The 21,170-nt window shown below is 45.6% G+C and overlaps 1 protein-coding gene across 1 annotated transcript in view; it reads right to left on the bottom strand.

The window, feature by feature from the left end:
• ZNF398 (zinc finger protein 398) overlaps positions 1-20,967 on the bottom strand; it is a 30,246-nt gene extending 9,279 nt beyond the window's left edge. Inside the window, exons 1-5 of the mRNA XM_055421460.2 lie at positions 20,628-20,967; positions 17,064-17,459; positions 9,930-10,056; positions 8,641-8,754; positions 132-245 (exon numbers count right to left, since the gene is read on the bottom strand). Of these exons, the coding sequence (XP_055277435.2) occupies positions 132-245; positions 8,641-8,754; positions 9,930-10,056; positions 17,064-17,459; positions 20,628-20,651 (775 nt within the window). The 5' untranslated portion in view covers positions 20,652-20,967. The remainder of the gene's footprint in view (positions 1-131; positions 246-8,640; positions 8,755-9,929; positions 10,057-17,063; positions 17,460-20,627) is intronic.
• Between the last annotated feature and the right edge of the window lie 203 nt (positions 20,968-21,170).

The following is a 21,170-nucleotide window of genomic DNA, read 5'->3' as shown; positions in this document are numbered from 1 at the left end:
ACTTGAGCAAGCCTCCCCCAGCCCACTTTTCTCATTCCTCACCCGCTTCCTTGCCTCCACAACCCCACTTCCTCTGCGGTTTCTACTCCGTGGTCTTGACATCCTCTGAGTCTGGGTGGCTCGGTACTCACCAGCATAGGTGCCTTTGCACATGTCACTCTCCTTGGGCTCCTGCGGGGCACCAACCTGGGTCTCTTCCTCTTGTTTAATCCAAGACAGAATGTCTGATGTCGAAATGCCAGGCTCTGTTTGTGGGGGGGTTGGGGGGAGAGAAACGTCTTCAGGGCTTGACTCAGAAAGTGGAAATAATCATGCTGGTGTGCTAAATACTACATTTTGCCCCAATATTAATCTCTGCTGCTACTGCTGCTGCTGCTAAGTCACTTCAGTCGTGTCCGACTCTGTGTGACCCCATAGACGGAAGCCCACCAGGCTCCCCCGTCCCTGGGATTCTCCAGGCAAGAACACTGGAGTGGGTTGCCATTTCCTTCTCCAATGTGTGAAAGTGGAAAGTGAAAAGTGAAAGTGAAGTCGCTCAGTCGTGTCCGACCCTTAGCAACCCCACGGACTGCAGCCTACCAGGCTCCTCCATCCATGGGATTTTCTAGGCAAGAGTACTGGAGTGGCTTGCCAGTGCCTTCTCCGATATTTATCTCTAGTTAACTATAATAACAAAACAAAATCAGCCTTAAAAAAACAAGAACACATATAACATCCAGAGAACCAATTCAAAATGAAACCAAACGTATGAATCTTTCCATGACAGACTCACCTTGATTCACTATTTTTGGTGGTGAAAAGTGAAAGTGATAGTCGCTCAGTAGTGTCTGACTCTTTGCGACCCCATGGACTGTGGCCTGCCAGGCTCCTCTGTCCATGGGATTCTCCAGGCAGGAATACTGGAGTGGGTTGCCATGCCCTTCTCCATGGGACCTTCCTGACCCTTCAAAACAAATCAAAATTTTTATTTTGGAGGTGACATCCTGAAATCACCTAGAAGCATAAGTGCCTTTCATTTCATCAGCACACTTACTTTCAGAGTGTTTTCACATTTTTCTCTCACAGCATTTTTATGAGATAAGGAAGCAGGGGCTCTCCTCTCCATTTAAAGTACAGGGGGCCCACAGGGGTTAAGTAAATTTCCAGTAAGGAAACATTTACAGTGAAACACCTTATTATCAAAGGTTTACTTTAAAATACAGAAGAAAACAACAACAACCAAACAAATAAGATTGACCAGAAACTTTTTAAGAATGTTAATTTAAAAACAAATATATTATCAGAATTACAAAATCAAGTTTAAGCACAGATCTGACTGCTCAGAAACATTTTTCAGGTTCCCAATTCCACGTTCAAGAGAGCATATTACTTTTGCTTATTAATGACACAGGTTTTTGTTTCCTAAACCCTGGGAGTAGGGAGAATAGTATTTGCAAGTTCCTCAAGCCTTGGGGATTCTTTTGGAAAATAAAAAAGAACAGCCTCTAAAGATTTTGCACATAACATGCCTCATTTGATCAGTACAGAAACATCTGTGCTTGCTATTCCAGCCAAGGTCTATATAGCCTTTTTTGGCCGAAAAGAACAAGCTGGCACATTGACAAGGTCCAGAGAGTAAATTCAAGCTGTCTATATTATTTATCAAAAAAACCTTGTATGCAGGTTATGGTTTTATTCCTAGCGAATGAACAGAACTCACTGTTATTGCTCAATGCCCTTTAAATCAGTTAGAGACTGCTGGGATCTAAAGGTATACACAAAGCAGAAATAAGAGGCTGAACAAGGCCCAACAGACTGTTTATGCAGACAGACAGGAGAATACAGGGTTCTGTACACATTGTGGGCTGCCTTTGCAACTTCCTACTTTGAGCTACAAGGCTGAAGTGTACTAACTATAGTCCAACCTTATCTTTTTTTCCTCCAAGATTTTATAAACATATATATATAATATATATGTTAACTGCTTCATTCATCAATCTTTTAAAAAACGAGTTAGTGCTCTAGAACCTCCAAATGTGATTCAAGTGGTTTTGACTATTTTTTCTCTAGTTTATCATTGTGAACTCATAGAATGTTATATATTTGGTGAATTTCAATCCATTGCAGTCATTATTCTTTTCTGAAACCATTTTTTAAATTGAGTATGATTAATTTACAATATGGTGTTAGTTTCAGGTATACAGCAAGGTGATTCAGTTATACATATATATAGAAGTATTTTTTTTCAGATTCTTTTCCATTATTGGTTAATACAAGATACTGAATACAGTTTCCTGCATTATACAGTAGGTCCTTGTTTATTTTATATATAGTAGTGTATATATGTTCATCCCAAACTCCTGATTTATTTCCTTCTCCCCACCCCCCACTAATTCCTTTGGTAACCTTAAATTTGTTTTCTGTGTCTGTGAATCTGTTTCTGTTCCAGAAGCAAGTTCAAGTCATTATTCTTTTTGATGCTCAAATTGTCCCTTTTTGGCTAGGGGGAGCCCCTTCAGATCAGTTCCATGTCTTTTCATATCATCAAATATCTAGTTTCCTTCATTTCTGGTATAACAAACTAGATCAGATTCATCTTGTATGTTTTCCGCTCCAAGGACACAATCAATATTCTGAGAAATGGAATTTAGAGACCATAATCTGGATGATAAGGATGCTAATTGTTAATAGGCTGTCACTGCTTCTAGGTCTTTTCAATAGACAGAGCTATAAAATACCATTTAGAAAAACAAAATATAATGAATTTATATTAATATTTATGACCATATTTAAAACTACAGTGTTTAACTGCTTGAATACTTGTATCTGTTCTCTTATTCTGAGAATCTTGGTTCCTAATAACACTGCATAATGTTTGCTTTATCTGAATGTACATTTCAAAACTATACCAGTATTATTAACAAAATATGGACTCAACTTAAGATTTTTGTGGTATACAGTTTAGTTTTTTCAGCATGTATTTGATTTTATATCTTATATTTTTACGTAAATGTTTACAAGGCTCCAAAATCAAAAGTATAAAATACATTCAAAGAGATATAGCTTCCATCTCTAGTCTCTTCCCTTGTGTAGGTAGCCATCCTCCTTGGCTTTTGTTTTAATCTTCCATACATCTTCATTTTTTCCCTCTTTAAGAGGCATACTACACCAACTGTCCTGGACCTTCATTTTTTACTTCACAATATATTCTGGGATGTGTGTCTGCAGCATTATACAGAGACCTTCCTCATTCCTTTCTGTGGCTGTACCACTGTGCATTCCGCATCTCCCCCTGAGAGGCATGTGGATTCTTTCCAGTTGTTTGTTATAGTCAGCAGCCAACCACAAAAGCTGAGGAGGACTGAAACAAGGCAGTCCTCCAGAAACGGGAGTGGCTACTGTCACCGTCGCTGGTTCAGTATGCCTTCACTCAACCTGGGGAACCCAGGGAAGGTAACCCGGGATCTTCCTGAATACTGATGCTAAAGTGAGTTCCTCCCATCATTTAACTAACTAGATTAGTACAACAAAGTAAGTATTTATTTTACTAAATAACTGGGCCTTAGCAGTGCTGTCACTGAGCACATGTAATACGGTTGTGTCTACTACACTCGGTGGGAGTGGTGGGAGTGTAGGACTGAGAGCCTTTCGGAAGTGAGGTGAAAGGAGGAGAACTGGAGTGGCCAGGGGGCCTCATGCAGTCACCTGCCTGGTGACAGAGGGCGACTGCTGGCCCAGTCACAAGGGGACCTGGAGTACATCCTCACAGGCCTGGGGGACCCTAACAGTGGACACTTAAAGAGACACAGAAGAAAAGTAAAATCATTAGTTCATGCAAGCAGTAGGCTCTGGGGAAAGCCAGAGAAAAGAGAAACTGAAAATACTTATCAGGTAAGAGGAAATCAAGAAATGCTGAGGTTTTAGGTTCAAGAGGTGGTTAACACAGAAAGGCAGATCGCAGGAAAATATAAAATTTTAACGTCTACGCTGGTTGAATGTTATCATGTGTGCTTTAAGCAGGTAGGGCCTAAGCTGTTGGAGAAGGAGCTGGAGCCTTGGGGTTCTGGGATGTGTACAAAGGTATTATGAACTGAGTGAGTTAGAACTGATGCTGACATATGAATTCTTTAGCAGACAATGAAAATGCCTAGCACATGAAACTACCGTTGGTAAAGATACAAAACTCTTTATGCAACTTTCGTGAAGCAGATATGGAACTGTAACACAGCAGGTGACTATGTTGTGTATTTGTGTACTAAGCTAAGTTTTATTTCCAGGGTAATTCTTGTCTGCATGTAGGCTAAACAAAAATAAAGAGTTTATCATATCGGGATGTCTTAGTCACTGATTTTGTTTAGGAAAAGATGGTCTTGCCGGACAAGAGTGAGTAGTGACAAAGGCGATAAGGGCGATTCACCCTAATCAATGATGAGCAAAGAAGTCTCCTCAGGACTGCAAGTTTGGGAATGAATTTATTTCACTTTTCTAGAATCTTGGCTCAGGTCCATGGCTTCCAAACTAGAAGAAGGGCTAGATAATGGGCTTTTGGTTATTATTCTGTTTGAACTTCTTAGTTAAGGCTTTTCTCCAAAGAATCCTAAAATACTGGAGTTCAATATTACAACTATCAGTGACCAAATAATGGTCACACACACACACACACACAGAGCTGGTCTGCATTTTGGTCCTAGTAACAAAGAATAATTTCAGAAAATCTCAGGTTTATATTTTTCCGCATTCTCTCATTCACTACTATTTTCTACTAATTGGAAGCAATTTTATCTAAGATATGAGGCACCAATGACTGCTCCCTGGAAGGAATAATAATTTCTTTTCCTTCATCAGATTCAGATAATGGTGACTAAAACAGAATATAAAATGAATTCTAAGATATTTGGACATAAAAAGGAGGGGGGTGCCACACAGTATCCTTACTATCTCCAAATCTATTGCACCTGTATATATTTTTACTTAATTACAATGCACAGTTCTTCCTAAAGCTCTAAAATGGAGTAAGATAACAAATGATGGACTTTATAAGAAATATGGATAAAATCCAAACATATTTTAGAAAATTGTTTCTAAAAATACATCAATATTTTAATATAAACATACTGGTCTACTAACAAATTACAAAGTGTGTTAAAATTAATTTTGAAGGGCCTCCCTGCTGGATCAGTGGTAAAGAATCCATCTACCAATGAAGGAGAAATGGGTTCAATCCTTGATCTGGGAGGACCCCACATGCCGAGCAGCAACTAACCCTCTGTGCCACAACTATTGATCCTGTGCTCTAGAGCCTGGGAGTCGCAATTGCTGAAGCCCAAGTGCCCTAGAGCCCGTGCTCTGCAACAAGAGAAGCCACGGCAACAAGAAGCCCTTGAACCACAACTAGAGAGCAGCCCTCGGTGGCTGCAACTAGAGAAGAGCCGGCACAGCAACAAAGACCCAGCACTGCCAAAAATATATAGATAAATAAACTTTAAAAAAAGTTTTAACTTTAAGAAGATGATGATCCTGGGCATACACACTGAGGAAACCAGAATTGAAAGAGACACATGTACTCCAATGTTCATTGCAGCACTGTTTATAATAGCCAGGACATGGAAGCAACCTAGATGTCCATCTGCAGATGAATGGATAAGAAAGCTTTGGTACATATACACAATGGAGTATTATTCAGCCATTAAAAAGAATACATTTGAATCAGTTCTAATGAGGTGGATGAAACTGGAGCCTATTATACAGAGTGAAGTAAGCCAGAAAGAAAAACACCAATACAGTATACTAACGCATATACATGGAATTTAGAAAGATGCAAATGATAACCCTGTATACGAGACAGCAAAAGAGACACAGATGTATAGAACAGTCTTTGGGACTCTGTGGGAGAGGGTGACGGTGGGATGATTTGGGAGAATGGCATTGAAACACGTATGTTGTCATATGTGAAACGAATCACTAGTTCAGGGTCGATGCATGTAACAGGATGCTCGGGGCTGGCGTGCGGGGATGACCCAGAGGGAGGATAAAGGGAGGAGGAAGGTGGGACGGGGGTTCAGGAGGGGGAACTCATGTACACCCGGGGCGAATTCATGTCAATGTATGGCAAAACTAACCAATATAATATTGTAAAATAATTTGCCTCCAATAAAAAATAAATTAATTACTTAAAAAAAAATAAAGATACTCCATTGATTTCTAAAAAAAAAAAAAGAAGATGATGTTAAAGAAGAGGACAGCTGCTTGCTCAATAATGAGAAGTTTTTCTTCTTTTCTTTTCCTATTAGAACAAGATGGGGAAAATGATATAAACAGAGTGAAGAATAATCAATGAAAAGAACATTTGATTAGTCCTTTTTCTAAAGTGGCCCAGCATTAGTATCCACCTGGCATCCATGTGGACAGTCTGTTAGGCACGACCAGACAGTTAACACTATTCTCCACTGAAAGGAATCAGGACATTTTTAACGTGTTAGGAGAAGGAAAATCTAAAGGAGCCCATGTCAACACAGCAGGCCTGAGACTGCCTGTCCTTGGAAGGCCTGCTCCCAAGGTTGGCACTTGGCTGACAAGTAGTTCCTTGTGCTGATCTCAAGCTCTCCTCAATGTTAAGAGTGCCTCGCTGGATCTCAGCTGTTTCTATATTGTGGTTTAAGCCAAAGATCCACTCCCCTTCTGGGAGTCTGGAATCTTGGTACACACCAGACAGAGGGGGCCTACGGGACCAGCCTTGGGTGCTGAGTCTCTGGAGAGCTTCTCTGGGAGATGATATTCCATGTGTGTTGCCACAACTTGTTGCTGGAGAAATTAAGTGTGGTCTATGAGGCTCTACTGAAAGGGGACCCTGAAGCTGGCCCCCAGTCCCCTCCAGACTGCACCCTGAGCGCCTTTGATTTTCGCTGATTTTGCTTTGTGTCCTTTTGCTATAATAAATCTCAGCCCTAAGCATGACTATATGCTGGGCCTGTGTTCTCCCAGCAAATTACTGAGTGTAGAAGTCGGAAACCCCAACACAGTTTGGAACTTTTTTTTTTATGAAAACAAGTACTGAGGCAGTACTGAAAAGACACAGGAGATGGTTTAAAAGTCCGTTGTTGACAATTTGAGCAACCAAAAGAAACAATTATATTAAATGAATAAAGAGTCATGAAAATATAATTAAACCTAAAAGGGGGAAAATATTAAGGGTTCTAAAGGTTAGACATGAATAATTGAATAATTTTTTTTAATGCTATATATTGATCAGTCTAAATTGTATGACTCCTATCTTTAAGTTCAGGTAAACAACTAGGCTGGTAATTACCAATGCAAACTAAAATTCTAAAGAATAAAACCAGAGTATTAAATAAATTCAATGCTTACACTGTTAATTTTAAGTAAAAATGTATTAAAGCATAAAAGGTGACTACCCACAAATGGAGTCTTAAAAACCAAGGTAAAAATAAATTGACAAAAAGCAGCTAAATGAAATTTTCAAGTATCATCATAAAACCAAACTACTTACACCATTTCCATTTATCCCCAAACAATAAAATGACATACTCATTTTCTCTCACTGAGGCCTATGTCAGGTGACTAAGAAAGGTGACCAAGGAGTCACTTCCAATAATGAATTTTTCTGCAGTCAAATAACCCATCTTTACTTGTGATGTGATATTAGACTCATTATTTATATCCAAGGTATAGAGATTAATAAAATTCAACCTGTTACACTGCCTAAATATAATCACCTACACATTCTTAAAAACAATGTGTGGCAGACACACATTCCTCAAAATTCAGAGAAAGTTCACTTGAGATTTGAGTATTTCATTATATATAAAATGTGTATCACAAAATATATAAACAAATATTGAACTCTAGATTAATGATATCCATGCTGAACTAGTTAGGAGGAAATGTCTTGCTATCTGCACTGATTTTGAAACACACAGAAAACAGGATGTATTGACGGATGGACAGAGGGATGCAGAGATGGACACACATGTAATAAGGAAGTAGAATAAACTGTCAGTGATAGAATCTAAGTGATTGGTATCTCGGTGTTCGTTGCAAAATCATTTCAACTTTTCTGACTGAAACTTTTCATAGTAAAATGCTAGAAAAAAATACCAGTGCCTGAAATGGGGTGGGTTGTCAGAGATATTCATCTCACATAGATGTCTGGAGGATGAAATTTCTATCTAGCAAACAAAATCTATATGAAATTTTTCTGATAACAGGTGGGACTTGAAAGAAATAACAACTGGACTTGGGCTATCAGTCTTCCCCCCATAATATCAAATAGCTGCCAACCAAAAAGAAAAAAAAAACTAGGGGGAGTTAATTAGTGATAACTGGCTCCAAAACTGGGCAAAATCCACTTCGCCAGGTGGACATCATCAGTCTGCCCTTTACGTGCATCCCTGAGGGACCATGCAGACTCCCAGCCCCCCAACACTTCTGAACAGCTGGACACAAGCTCCCTCAATACTCTCAGGCATGTGCTACTGACAGGTGAAGGCTTTGGACAAGGTGATTTCCAGGGCCTGCTGACTCATTCACCATCTCCTTACTTTAGGACCGAGAGCCTCCAGAAGCCCCTGCTTACCTTCTCTCCAACCTATCACCTCTGACCAGGAAAGGGAGACAAAGGGTGGATATCTCTTCTCCACTCACCTTCGCTGGGGTCCGTGGGAATCCCACTCTCCTCTGGCCCAGCCTGGTCCTCTGTATTACGGTCTCCTTCTGGCTGAATCTGAGATAAGACATCGGGTTGATTCATGGCATAATCTACGAGAGGAAAGTGGGAAAGAGAGTATGACAAGTGATCAGTGAGGATGACAACTAATGGCCATTGAAGCTGAACTGAAGGCTGTGAGGCCCAGTCCCAGGGAATTTCTTTGAGTCTAGCACATGGGTCCCCAAGGCCTGGTCCAGTACCAGTCTGTGGCCTGACAGGAACCGGCCGCACAGCAGCAGGTGAGCGGCCAATGAGCCAGTGATGTTTCATCTGCTGCTCCCCATCACTCATATTACCACCTGAAACATGAGCCCCAACCCCATCCGTGTAAAAACTGTCTTCTTCCATGAAGCCAGTTTCTGTTGGGGACCACTGGTCTAGACCGCTCTCCCCATCCATTCACCTCCAACCATGGACGGTGTCTGCTGGGAAAGCGGTGGGAGGAGAGGTGATGTGTGGGAAAGGCTCCTGTGCTCCTTGAGCACTGACTGCCGCCTCCATGGAGTAAGAGTGAGGGCCCCTCAGCGAGGAGAGGCGAGGCCCAGGGACTGCCGCCTCCATGGAGTAAGAGTGAGGGCCCCTCAGCGAGGAGAGGCGAGGCCCGCCGACTGCCGCCTCCATGGAGTAAGAGTGAGGGCCCCTCAGCAAGGAGAGGCGAAGCCCGCCGACTGCCGCCTCCATGGAGTAAGAGTGAGGGCCCCTCAGCGAGGAAAGGCGAGGCCCGCCGACTGCCGCCTCCATGGAATAAGAGTGAGGGCCCCTCAGCAAGGAGAGGCGAAGCCCGCCGACTGCCGCCTCCATGGAGTAAGAGTGAGGGGCCCTCAGTGAGGAGAGGTGAGGCCCGCCGACTGCCGCCTCCATGGAGTAAGAGCGCATGCACCTCAGCCAGGAGAGGCGAGGCCCAGGGACTGCTGCCTCCATGGAGTAAGAGCGCCTGCGCCTCAATGCGCCTCAATGAGGAGAGGCGAGGCCATAAATAGGAAGGACACCATGGAGGCCACTGCAGCTAGCACACCACAACCTTGAACTTCACCCTCTGTTCCTTGACTTGGCAGAAGGAGAAACTGTGACTTCCTATTTAGCAAGGGTGAACTGCACATCTTTGGCTTGGAACCAGATATGTATGAGGACAGAGGGAAAATGAGGACACTGGAGGAAAAGGGATTGCTCTGAGACTGCTAGGAGCTGCTGTCCCCTAATTCAAACGGTGCCAACTTAGCCTCACCCATGGAGATGAGAGACTCATAGTTGCCCTTCATGATATTCTTGTAAAGTTCCTTTTGCCATTCTTCTAATTTTTCCCATTCTGGAGTGGAAAAGTAGATGGAGATGTCATCGAATGTCACAGGCACCTGCAATTATAACACACTGGGGTTAGTTTCTCTCACTGCAATTCAGTCACTCTACTGCAAACACATCTCTACTACATGCCTGCATGCGTGCCAAGCTTCTTCAGTTGTGTCCGACTCTGTGCAACCCTAGGGCTGTTGCCAGCCAGGTTCCTCTGTCCGTGGGATTCTCCGGCAAGAATACTGGAGTGGGTTGCCATTTCCTTCTCCAACTATATATATGCCTTGCTTGCTTGCTTGCTAAGTCACTTCAGTCGTGTCCGACTCTGTGTGACCCCATAGACAGAAGCCCACCAGGCTCCCCCGTCCCCGGGATTCTCCAGGCAAGAACACTGGAGTGGGTTGCCATTTCCTTCTCCAATGCATGAAAGTGAAAAGTGAAAGTGAAGTCGCTCAGTCGTGTCCAACCCTCAGCGACCCCATGGACTGCAGCCTTCCAGGCTCCTCCGTCCATTGGATTTTCCAGGCAAGAGTACTGGAGTGGAGTGCCATTGCCTAGTTACAAAAAACCTATGTGAGATGCCAAAAGGATACAGGCAAAACTTAAGACACAGATCTAACCTCCAAGAGTTGATGTTTTCACTGTGACAAATTTTAAGGCTGTGAGTTTTAGTCACCGATAAAGAGAGGCACAAATGCAAAGCAGTATTTAATTCACAGAACAGAGCCTATAGTGAATATCCATGAAGTACGAGGCTTATCTTAAGCAGCAAGATTATAAATATACAGTTTCAGTCTAAAAGAAGCATACGACTATATTCAGCTTAATGACCTGGACAACAGTTTTTGGAAACAGCTATAAAGAGGCTGGACTAAGTCTAGAAAAGGTGTGACTTTGGTCAGTCCTAATAGACAGGTAGGTTATAAACAGGCCTAATGGGAATGGGAAAAACACTTAGGCATGGAAAATTAGAGAATGCATTCAGAGAACAATTATGGATTCTGCCTAGCTGGAGTAAGTTGCATGAAGGGAATGGTCATAAGGAACCCCACCTTCCAGCATAATGATGTCTAAAGCTAGGAGCTTATCTGTAGGCAAAGGGATATGTCTTTCTGTAGAGAAATCCAAGCGGGGCCTGGGGTATTAACGTACCAGGTGTGGGCACTCTCACCTAGGATAAAGATTCTCTACTTCTGCCATCATCACAACGGCTCATTCTTTCTTTGCCCACTTGAGAGCTTTCCACAGTTTTATTCTTAAATATGAGTTAACTTCTAAATACCAGTGACCACTGAGAGAAATACTACAGCATGATCAAGAAAGACTAAAATGAAAAGAGGGGGAGAATGAGTGTGGAAAAAATAGAAATACCTAGGCAACAGAATCTTTATAAAAACCTTACTAGTAATACCATAAGGATTTGAGAGAGATTAAATCCATAAAATAAAAACAGAATGTTATGGAAAAAGGAAAGAGAATGAGAAAGACTCCTGGTAATTTCATATATATATATGTATGTATGTGTGTGTGTGTGTATTTTTTTCTCCCCAAATTAAAAAATTCAATAAAAAGATACTCATCTTCATAAACTTCACATATCCTTTAAAATACAAACGTCTATACAATTCTGTGCGGCAATTACATTTTCTAATTGCTTCATCTGTGTCATCAACCATAAATTTTGTTCCTTAGGAGCTACTTGCATCATAAACTACTCATTTCACATCCTGCTCAGCATCTAAAATCAAGCTGAGGGCAAATGTAGATGAACTCAATAGTCAAGTTTCATCTAACCTCACTACACAAAAGATTTGTGAAGGTTTACAACAGAAACACATATGATAAAACGATGACAACCATGAAGGACCAGGATGGGTTTCCGGCTCACACTGGTGAACTAAACACACATGTACTTCCTTTCCCACCCAAGTTCCACTGGAATGACAGTAAGTCAGACCAGGAGGGACTAAACATTAATAACAGTACCAAGAACAAGAAGGAGAGGGTGTCCCCCAATCAGAATTTCTGATGAGTTTCTCACTGAGACCTAGAGGATGCAGCAGTGCTAGGGCCTGGGGTACGAGGAAGCGGTGTCTCTGACTACGCGCAGGAAGGACTGCAGCGAGGCATGTGGAGAACGGCAAGCTCAAAGCTGGCAGAGATGCTGAGTGGGAGTGCCAGTGGTTAGGAACTGCATTCTGCAGGTCTATCTTTGGAACAGCAGGGCCCCCTCTCTTGTCCTCATCAGCCCTGGCAAAGAAGCATTTACCCCAAAGCCGAAACCCAGACTTAATCTCTAAAGAAATCTAACAACCTGTCTGGAGACAGTATGGGATCCTGGTGTGGGGCTGACAACTCAGAGTCCTGCCTCACTCCTGGCCTCCTGGTGGCCCCGCACTGCCTGTTTGCTCCTTGCATGGCACCCCAAAGTGAAGCCCACCTATACGGGACATCTAAGGAGAGAGCCTCTCGTGCAAAGGAAAGATCCTTTGGTTAAAAAGACTGACACGGTGGGAGAGAAAAATGCAAGCTTCTTCTAATTACCCTATTAACCAAATCCTTTGCTTATAAATATGAATGAACAACCAAGGATTACTCAATATTAAAAAAAGTAAAACTGGGACTTCCCTGGTGGTCCAGGGACTGAGACTCCAGACTCCCAAATGCAGGGGGCCTGGGTTCGATCCCTGGTCTGGGAACTGGACCCCACATGCCACAGCTAAGATTGTGAGCTGCAGCTAGGACTCAGTGTAGCTAAAAAAAAAGTAAAACTGGACTTCCCTGGTGGTGCAGTGTTAAGAATCCACCTGCCAATGCAAGGGCCACGGGGTCAACCCCTGGTCTGGGAAGATCCCACATGTTGTGAAGCAATGAGCCCGTATGCCACAACCACTGTAGCGTGCACGCACCGGGCCCCACAAGCCACAACTCCTGAGCCTCTGTGTCACAACTGCTGAGCCCAAGTGCAGCAGCTACTGAAGGCCATGTGCCTAGAGCCTGTGCGCTAGAGCACAGCCAAGAGATGAATGAATGAACAAGTAAAAATAACAGCATCGAGATGAACACACACTCCAAAAAAATCCTAGATTAAAAAATATATATTTCTATAGCTCTAACACATATTCCCAGAGACATTCAAGTAGATATTGCATCCATTAAAATAGAAAAATTCAGGCTGCTTTAAAAAAGGAGAAAATAAATATTCTTTACAATTAAATATATAATTGTTAAAAGTCAGAAAGGCAGGAAGGAAAAGTAACAGAACTCCAATTTAAAAGGTGAATAATACGAAGGAAAAGTTAAAGGCCAAAGACAAGAATCCATCATCTGTCAAACAGTAATTCCACACAGAGAACAGAAAAAAAAATGTGGACGGGGGAAACAAAAGATTGTAAAAAATAGAATCACAGAAGAAAATTTCCCAGAGCAGAAAATCAGATTGTGAAAGGTGACACCAAGCGTCCAACATAAATTTTAAAAGACCTACACCCAATACATAACAAGTACAAATAGAAGATAAAAGCTTCCAGAGAGAGGAAAAAAAATATTTCCTATAAACATGAATTATTATTAAATTCATTAAACTTTTCACCAACGGCATTTGATGAAGTGAAAAAAAGGACTAGTGCCTTTAAAACTGTGAGAGAAGTGGAATATTACTCAGTCTGAAAAAGGCAATTCTGACACCTGCCCTGATGTGGATTAATCTTGAAGGTGTCATGCCCAGGGAAATACTCCCTCACAAGGAAACAGATACAGTATGAGCCCACCTAGATGAGGACCTGGAGCAGAAAGCAGGGCGGGGGTCACCAGGGGCTAGGGGAGGGGGTCCTGGGAGGAACTATAGGTGCATCACTAAGGTTTTGCAAAATGAAGACGTTCTGAAGATGGATGCTGGTGATAGCTGCATAACAAGGGAAATGTACTTAATGCCACTGATCTGTTCATTTAAAATGGTTAAAATGGTAAATATTTTTTCTTTTACCCCCTCTCCTAAAATGGTCAATTTTATGTCACACATATTTTACCACAATTTGAAAAATTAAGAAACGATTTTTGAGGGAGAATTATTTTGAACTTGGCATTCAAAAATAAGGACAGAGTAGGAGCATTTTCTGGAGAAGGCAATGGCACCCCACTCCAGTACTCTTGCCTGGAGAATCCCATGGACAGAGGAGTCTGGTGCGCTACAGACCATGGGGTTGCTAAGAGTCGGAAATGACTGAGCGACTTCACTTTCACTTTTCACTTTCATGCACTGGAGAAGGAAATGGCAACCCACTCCAGTATCCTTGCCTGGAGAATCCCAGGGACGGGGGAGCCTAGTGGGCTGCTGTCTATAGGGTCGCACAGAGTCAGACACGACTGAAGTGACTTAGCAGCAGGAGCATTTTCAACAAATCAAGGACATGAAAGTGTCCCTATGGCCCATATTTCAATCTAGTAAATCTTCTATATATTTTAATTTCATGAAGTAATCTTTGAAAGGAATCACATTATTTTATATACAAATTGAAAGTTTAAGGACAGTTTAAATGTTATCCATTTACCCAGGTGAGACAGTAAGTAACTTTAACTTACCTTCTCTGCTATTCGTATGGCCCAACACCAAGTTTAAATTACTCCAAAGAACTTTAGGAAGCACTCAGGCACACACACAAAACCCACTGTGGGGAAGGTTCTCTATCAGATGCTGACGCTGACCTTCCTGGCCACCTGCTCACCCCTGTTCCTCGAAGGAGTCTCCATCTTCTCTGTCTGCCCCCCCACCCCCCACGCTCAGTCTTCTATCCTCCACTCTCGGCCCTGCAACAGCTCTTGCAAAGTCCCCGCTGAAGTTGTGCTGTCAAACTGGATTCACCATCCTCATCTTTCTAGGCCTCTCAGCAACATATCAGCTCACACGACCACTGGCCCTTGACCCTGTGACCCATACGCTCATTGGCCGCCACTCCCGCCCCTGGTGCTTGGTCCTTGGACTCTTTTCTCTTGCCTCTCCACCTTCTCTCCCGAGGTCATCGCTTCTGGCTTCATGACTTACGATACAATCTGCACGTCAATGATTTCCAAATATTTCTCACCTTTGAGCTTCAGAGACTGCTTAGCAGCACTCCTGAACATATCCCAGGCACCTCAAACCTAACGCTGCCAAAGGGGCACTAATTCCTTCACCACCTCTGGAAACGCCAACACCATCCCCCCAGACCTCCAAGTCAAAAACCTGAGAGTCCGTGATTAAGAGCACCTGCTCTGGAGCCAACTGCATCACAATCTAACTCCGCTATTTATATTTACTGACTGGATGAGCTTGGGCAAGTTAGACTTCTTATGAAAGCAACCAAAGTACTTACAACAGTAAGTGCTCAGAAATTATCATGCATTAAATTTACAATTATTACTGTTCTTAATTCCTCATTCCCTAATTCCCATCAGGAAATCTTCCTGTCAATTTTACCATCAAAACGTATTGCATTTGCCCACTTGTCTCCCCTGCACCTCTGTTACCCTCAGCCAAGTCACTCTTGGCCCTCCTGCCCTGACGGCTGGCGTAGGGTTTTTCTCCCTGCTTCTGTTCTTACCCCCGTGAGTCATTCTCCATGTAGCAGCCAAAGTGATTCTTTCAGGATATAAACCAGATACAACTCCTCCGCTTAAAACCTTCCAACCTTCTCATTCTAATTCAGATAAAGACCACAGTCCCCACCTTGGTCTCCAGGGCCCTACATTGGTGGTTTACAACCAGAGTCACATGTTAGAATTGTCTATGGAGTTTTAAGATCAATGGTTAGGCCCCATCCTGAACCTGCTAAGTTAGAACATCTAGACATGACGTACATCAGAATTTTCAAAGTCTCCCAGATGACTCCTGTAGAACCAGGGCTGAAAAACCCTTGCCCTAAACGAGTCGACCCCCTGTGTCTCTGGACATGCTCTACTTGTTCATGGCACACCGGCCAGTTGGCCTTTTTCCTTCTTCTCTGTGATCCAAGTTTGTTTGTGCCTTTGGGACTTTGCACTAGGTATTCTTTCTGCCTGGAAAGTTCCTGCTCAGACCTTGTCCCAGTAGGGTCCTTCCTGTCATTTACTCTTAGCCTAAATACTAGCTCCTTTACTAGACCTTCTCTGACATCCAATCTAAAAAAGAAATCACTAGATAACACTTTTATTTTTTACTGAGGCACTTAAATGGATTTATTTTGTTTGTACCATCTTTCCCCCTAAAACTTAAGCTTGCATGAATTGTTCACTATTGTGCCTTCAGGAACTAGACACCAAGCAAACAGTACGTGTTCAAAACACACTTGTTGAATGAATGAGTAAATAAACAGGCATGTTTGGAAACTAGCTGCCTCTGTCTTCCAGAGCTCAAGAATGGCGTTTATTTCCTGTTGTTTTATGGGCTATTCCCTCCAGAGAGCTGGGCCCAAGCACTAGAGCGCACCTTGGAAAGGGTGACGGACAGGCCCCCCGTGTCTCCTAGCCCCACAGACAGCCCCCCATCTGTACACCGACCATTTGACTCTACATCTCATTCCTCTGTTTAAACCAGGATTCCCAACAAATTCACATTGACTGATTTCAATGATATTTAATTTTGTTTCCCATCAAGACTGCGCAGACAGGTTAATATAGAAAAAAAGCGACTTGGAGATAATGGGTAGGAGAAAGGAAAAAAAAAATCCATCTGCCGGAGAGCCAGCTTTGGGCTAAGAAGAGTCTTCCAGTCTGAAGTCTGACACTTGCCATGATCAGAACATGTAAATTGAACATGGAATGCTTCCCAAATAGACAAACACAGAACCACTTCCTGGTTCCTTCAGCCTCACTGATTGACCAAGACCACCCGTTACTAACAGTCTAAGGACAAGGGGATGACAGAGGACAAGATGGTTGGATGGCATCACGGACTCAACGCACGTGAGTTTGAGCAAGCTCCAGGAGATGGTGAAGGACAGGGAAGCCTGGCATGCTGCAGTCCATGGGGTCACAAAGAGCTGGACACGACCGAGCGACTGAACAGCAGCAAGCACAAGGGGTTGCACTCTCCACACTGAAGTGCACGGCCTACCTTTGGAATGTCTCCTTTGATGCCCGGGGGCAGCCGCAGGATCCAGAAGTTCCTGTTCCTCAGCAGGTTCTCCAAGTTCTCCAGCCGCCTCTGCAGCAGCCCGTACTCCTGCAGCAGGGTCCCCAGCACGGCCCACTTGCCCTCCAGCTGGTTTCCGAGATCCGCCACTGACTTCTCACAGCTGGCCAGCTTCTTCTCGGCTGTCCCTGTCCGGCCCTCCAGGTGCAGCAGTCGCCGGCTGTGGACTTCCACCTTTCTCTCGATGGCCTGGACGGCTGCCACCACCGTCCACAGGGAGATGGCCGCGGTCTGTAAGTGAGCTTCGTTTGCCGCCGGGGCTGCGGGGAGAGGGAGCGCCTGCAGGGAGGTAAGGCATTCGGAATCCCATTCGGAAGCCTGCGTGGGTGGGGAGATGGTTGGAGACACTGAGTGTTAGAAGGGGCCCTAATCCAAAGCAGAATCAGATAAGTGCTGCTTCCGTGGCCAGCTGCGATTACTGAGTGCAGTTTTAGTACTGCCTGCTTAAGCCTCATCTTTGTGGAACTCACTGGTACCAAAAGCCAAGAGAACTCAGGGATGGATGAGCTAAGACAGTGTCCAGGTGGAACTGGACCAAGCAGCGGCCTGGGGCATTCCCTGGGGTGGAAGGCCCTGAGCCAGCCCCCCAGGGGCTAGGCTGCGGTGGCATTCTCTGCCTCCGCAAAAGCTCGAAGCACACCAGGATCTCTTCAGGTTTCACCGAGCTCCATGCCCTCTGATAAACCCCTTCTTCACTGACTTAATTAAGCTCCCGCCCATCCACCACCTGGCTGACAACCACAGCCATACCATGAAATAGTAGTTGAATAAGCTACGAATGTCACACGTGGAGAAAACATGGTGGCTCTTTTCTAATACTTGCAGGTTATAAAACTGAAGGCAGAACAGACTTGTTTAATCTGATCCACTCTGTGTTACTCCAGAGGGCAGACAGAACTAGAACCAACAATGAATTTTCGGGAAGGGAAACTCTGGTCTGTATAAATGAATATGGCACTAGGTCTTTCCAAGAAAATAACAGGCCCCCCCTCCCCCACTCACTAGGCATACTTTGAAACATGAGTGTATTTTTTTTTTTTTAATGCAATTCCTACAACAAAAAGGAGGCTGGACAAGGATATCTCTGCAAAGCCTTCTGGCTATGAATTTGATAACCTGCTCTCTGGCCACAACCTCTGATCTCTCTGGCTCCCGCGACCTTACTTTTCTTTCACCTGCTCTGTGATCCCATTGAACCCTTGACCCTTCCATTTGCTTCTGGTTTACCAGCCTGCTCCAGGCTTTGCTTTCTTCCTTGGCTGATCATTTCAGCTAACTTCAACCCTTCACTTCTCTGTCTTTCTGCCTCAGCGGCTCGGCTAACTTCCAGGTTTGAATCAATTGTTCTTATTCTCTGTTCCTGGAAGGAGGCTGGGAAGCCCAAGGAAATGAAGTCGAACAACAGGGTAAACTGGTGTCGCTACACACCCCTGGTCTCTAAGTTCAGCAGGGACACCACACTGCCTCTTTTTTCCCCCACCACGTTTCCTTTCCCATCCACAGACTGGCCACTACAAGCCCCTGGCCCTCTTCAACTTGCCGTAGAGCGCTTCTCAAACTAATGAGCACATCTGGAGATCCCCTTAAAATGCAGACTCTAACTCAGTAGGTCTGGGAGGAAAACTGAGAGTCTGCATTTTAAACAAGCTCCCAGGTGATGCCAACACTGCTGGTTCAGGGATCTCAGGCTGAGCAGTAAGCCTCCTGTTTGCTGCAGGCCCCCTGCCTCTCAGGAGATGACATGGCCTCCTACTTTGAGAATTAAAAGTAATTAGACCCTGGAGAGTGGGAATGGGGGGAGTCTCTCTCAACTTTCCCTTTTTCTTCACACTCCTTCTCACTTCATCAGTAGCTTAGTATATATGCTTTCTTCTTTCCTTCCCTCAGGAAAAAGATTCATCCTACTCAAAACCTTGTGCTCTGAATGCCACCTCCTTCCACATTTTAAAATACACTGATCTTATCTCTTTTTCACAGTCAACATTTCAACCCCTCCTGAGTCTTCTCCATGGGATAGACCTGCACTGTTCAATATGGTAGCCACGTGTGGCTACTGAAAACCTGAAATGCCCTCATTTCAATTGAGATGTGTGGTGAGTATAAAATACACACCAGGTTTCAAAGAGGTAGTATGAGGAGGCAAATGGAAAGCTTCATCGATAATTTCTTAATACTAATTACACACTGAAATATTTTATATGCATGGGGCTAAATAAAAACATATCATGAAAGTTCATTTCATCTGTTTCTCTTTACTTCTAAAAAATGTGACGACTGGGAATTATCAGCTGGCCTAGTGGTTTGAACTCTATAGCTTTCACTGCAGAAGGTCTGGCAAAAATAAATAAATTTAAATAATAACGTGTGACTACTAGAAAATTTAAGGTTATCTATATGGCTTCCATTATATTTCTATTGGTCAGGGCTAGCACTGACACACGATCGTCTCTACCATATTGGAAAAACAAGATCCGAAAGGGAAAAAATAGCTTTCCTCTGCTCTGTCCCTAGCCGCAGCGCTGCTGCTCCCCTCTCACTTTGCAACTCAGCAGGCCAGTCTGGCTCCTGAGCCACTACAATGGCTGAACTTGGGGTGCGCAGAGGCTTCTTAGCTGCCAAATCCTGGGCCCCCCTATCCGGTCCTGGTATTGACGCGTCCCTGGCTGGTTCTCACGAGGCTCTTGTGTGCGGGGACGGTCTCGGCCAGCTCCGCTGGCTTAGCCACGGATAGAGTTGGCCCCGCGGCCGGCCTGCAGTAAACATCCGCTGGATGAGTAAACACGCAGAAGGTAATCCCGCGCTCGGAAACCAGCACTCGGCAATCCCGACAGAGGGCCTCCTGTGTGTCCGGCATCCCCCGACACGCGCTGGGCACTGGGGATCCCTGTGCTCCCGCGGTCCTTCGACACACCTAACTGTTGCCGTCACCCCGCATTTATGGTTGCAAGAGGCTCAGGGTGGGGGTGGAGGTGTGGGGGTGACCTCCACCCTCGCTGCAGCGAGGGTGACTCTTGTGGGGTCCGCTCCCTGGGCTGGAGAACAGCTGATGAAAACATCCAGTCAAGCCACCACCCTCGCCTGCCCCCGCGTCCTGCAGCCGGGCTGCAAGCGGAGCTGGCACCGGGCGGGGGGATTGTCTCTGAACTCATCCCTACCACTGGGGTAAGAGGCAGTCTCTGCTGCAAACCTCCAAGCGGGATGGGGAGCCGGGGACTCGCACGGAGGTGCGGAGACCGCACGAAGCGGAGGGCGAGCGGTCCCAGCCCCGCGCTCGGCGTCGGGGTGCCCCCCGCTCCCGGGCCCTCCCCTCCCGGCGGGACCCCGAAAGAGGTGTCTCCCGCTCGGTCGTCGGGGCTGCGCGCGACTCCGGGGCCCCGCGCCTGACAGGAGGCCGGCTCCCCGCCCTGCCCCCGGGTCCGGGTCTCAGAGCCCGAGGCGCCCCGACCCCCGGCTCGCGGCGCTCAGCGCGGCGCGGGCCGCCCTTACCGGAGCGGGGGCCGCCTCGGCCATGGCCCCCGCGCTGTCCGGCCCGGAGCCGGAGTCGCCGCCGCCGCCGCCCCACGCAGGCCGGCCCCCCGGCCTCTCCGCAGGCGGCGCGCGCCCGGCCCTGCCTTCCCCCGCCCGGGCTCTCGCTAGCCCGTCGGGCCCGGCCTGCTCGGGGCGCGGGGACGCGGTGGAGACGCGGGCGGCCGTGCGGCGGAGCTCGGCTGGCGGGCGGGTTCGGCCCCACTCGCTCGGCCCGCGGCGACCCCTCAGCTGGCGCTTTGTGGGCACCGAGCGCACCCCGGGGACCGCTCGGGCCTAGACGCGCCGCCCGCCGGCCGCGGCAGCGCGCCCCCTGCCGGCCCCGGCGGCCACTTGCGCCCCACCCGGCTTTGCTCGGCGTCGCTCGGCTCCGCGACGGAAGCCAGCGGGTCCCGTTTTCTCACGCGCCCCCGAGAGTGCTCCACACGTGGGTACTCGGGGCCCAGCCACAAACCGGGGCTCGTTCTGGGAAGTGCTTTTCTCCCTAGACCCCAGTCAGCCGGC

Source organism: Moschus berezovskii, chromosome 3 (genome assembly GCF_049115385.1).
Source record: "Moschus berezovskii isolate FMDL1 chromosome 3, NW_MosBer_1.0, whole genome shotgun sequence".
In the NCBI taxonomy this organism is placed as follows: Eukaryota; Metazoa; Chordata; class Mammalia; order Artiodactyla; family Moschidae; genus Moschus; species Moschus berezovskii.
This window is presented reverse-complemented; position numbering and strand designations above follow the sequence as displayed.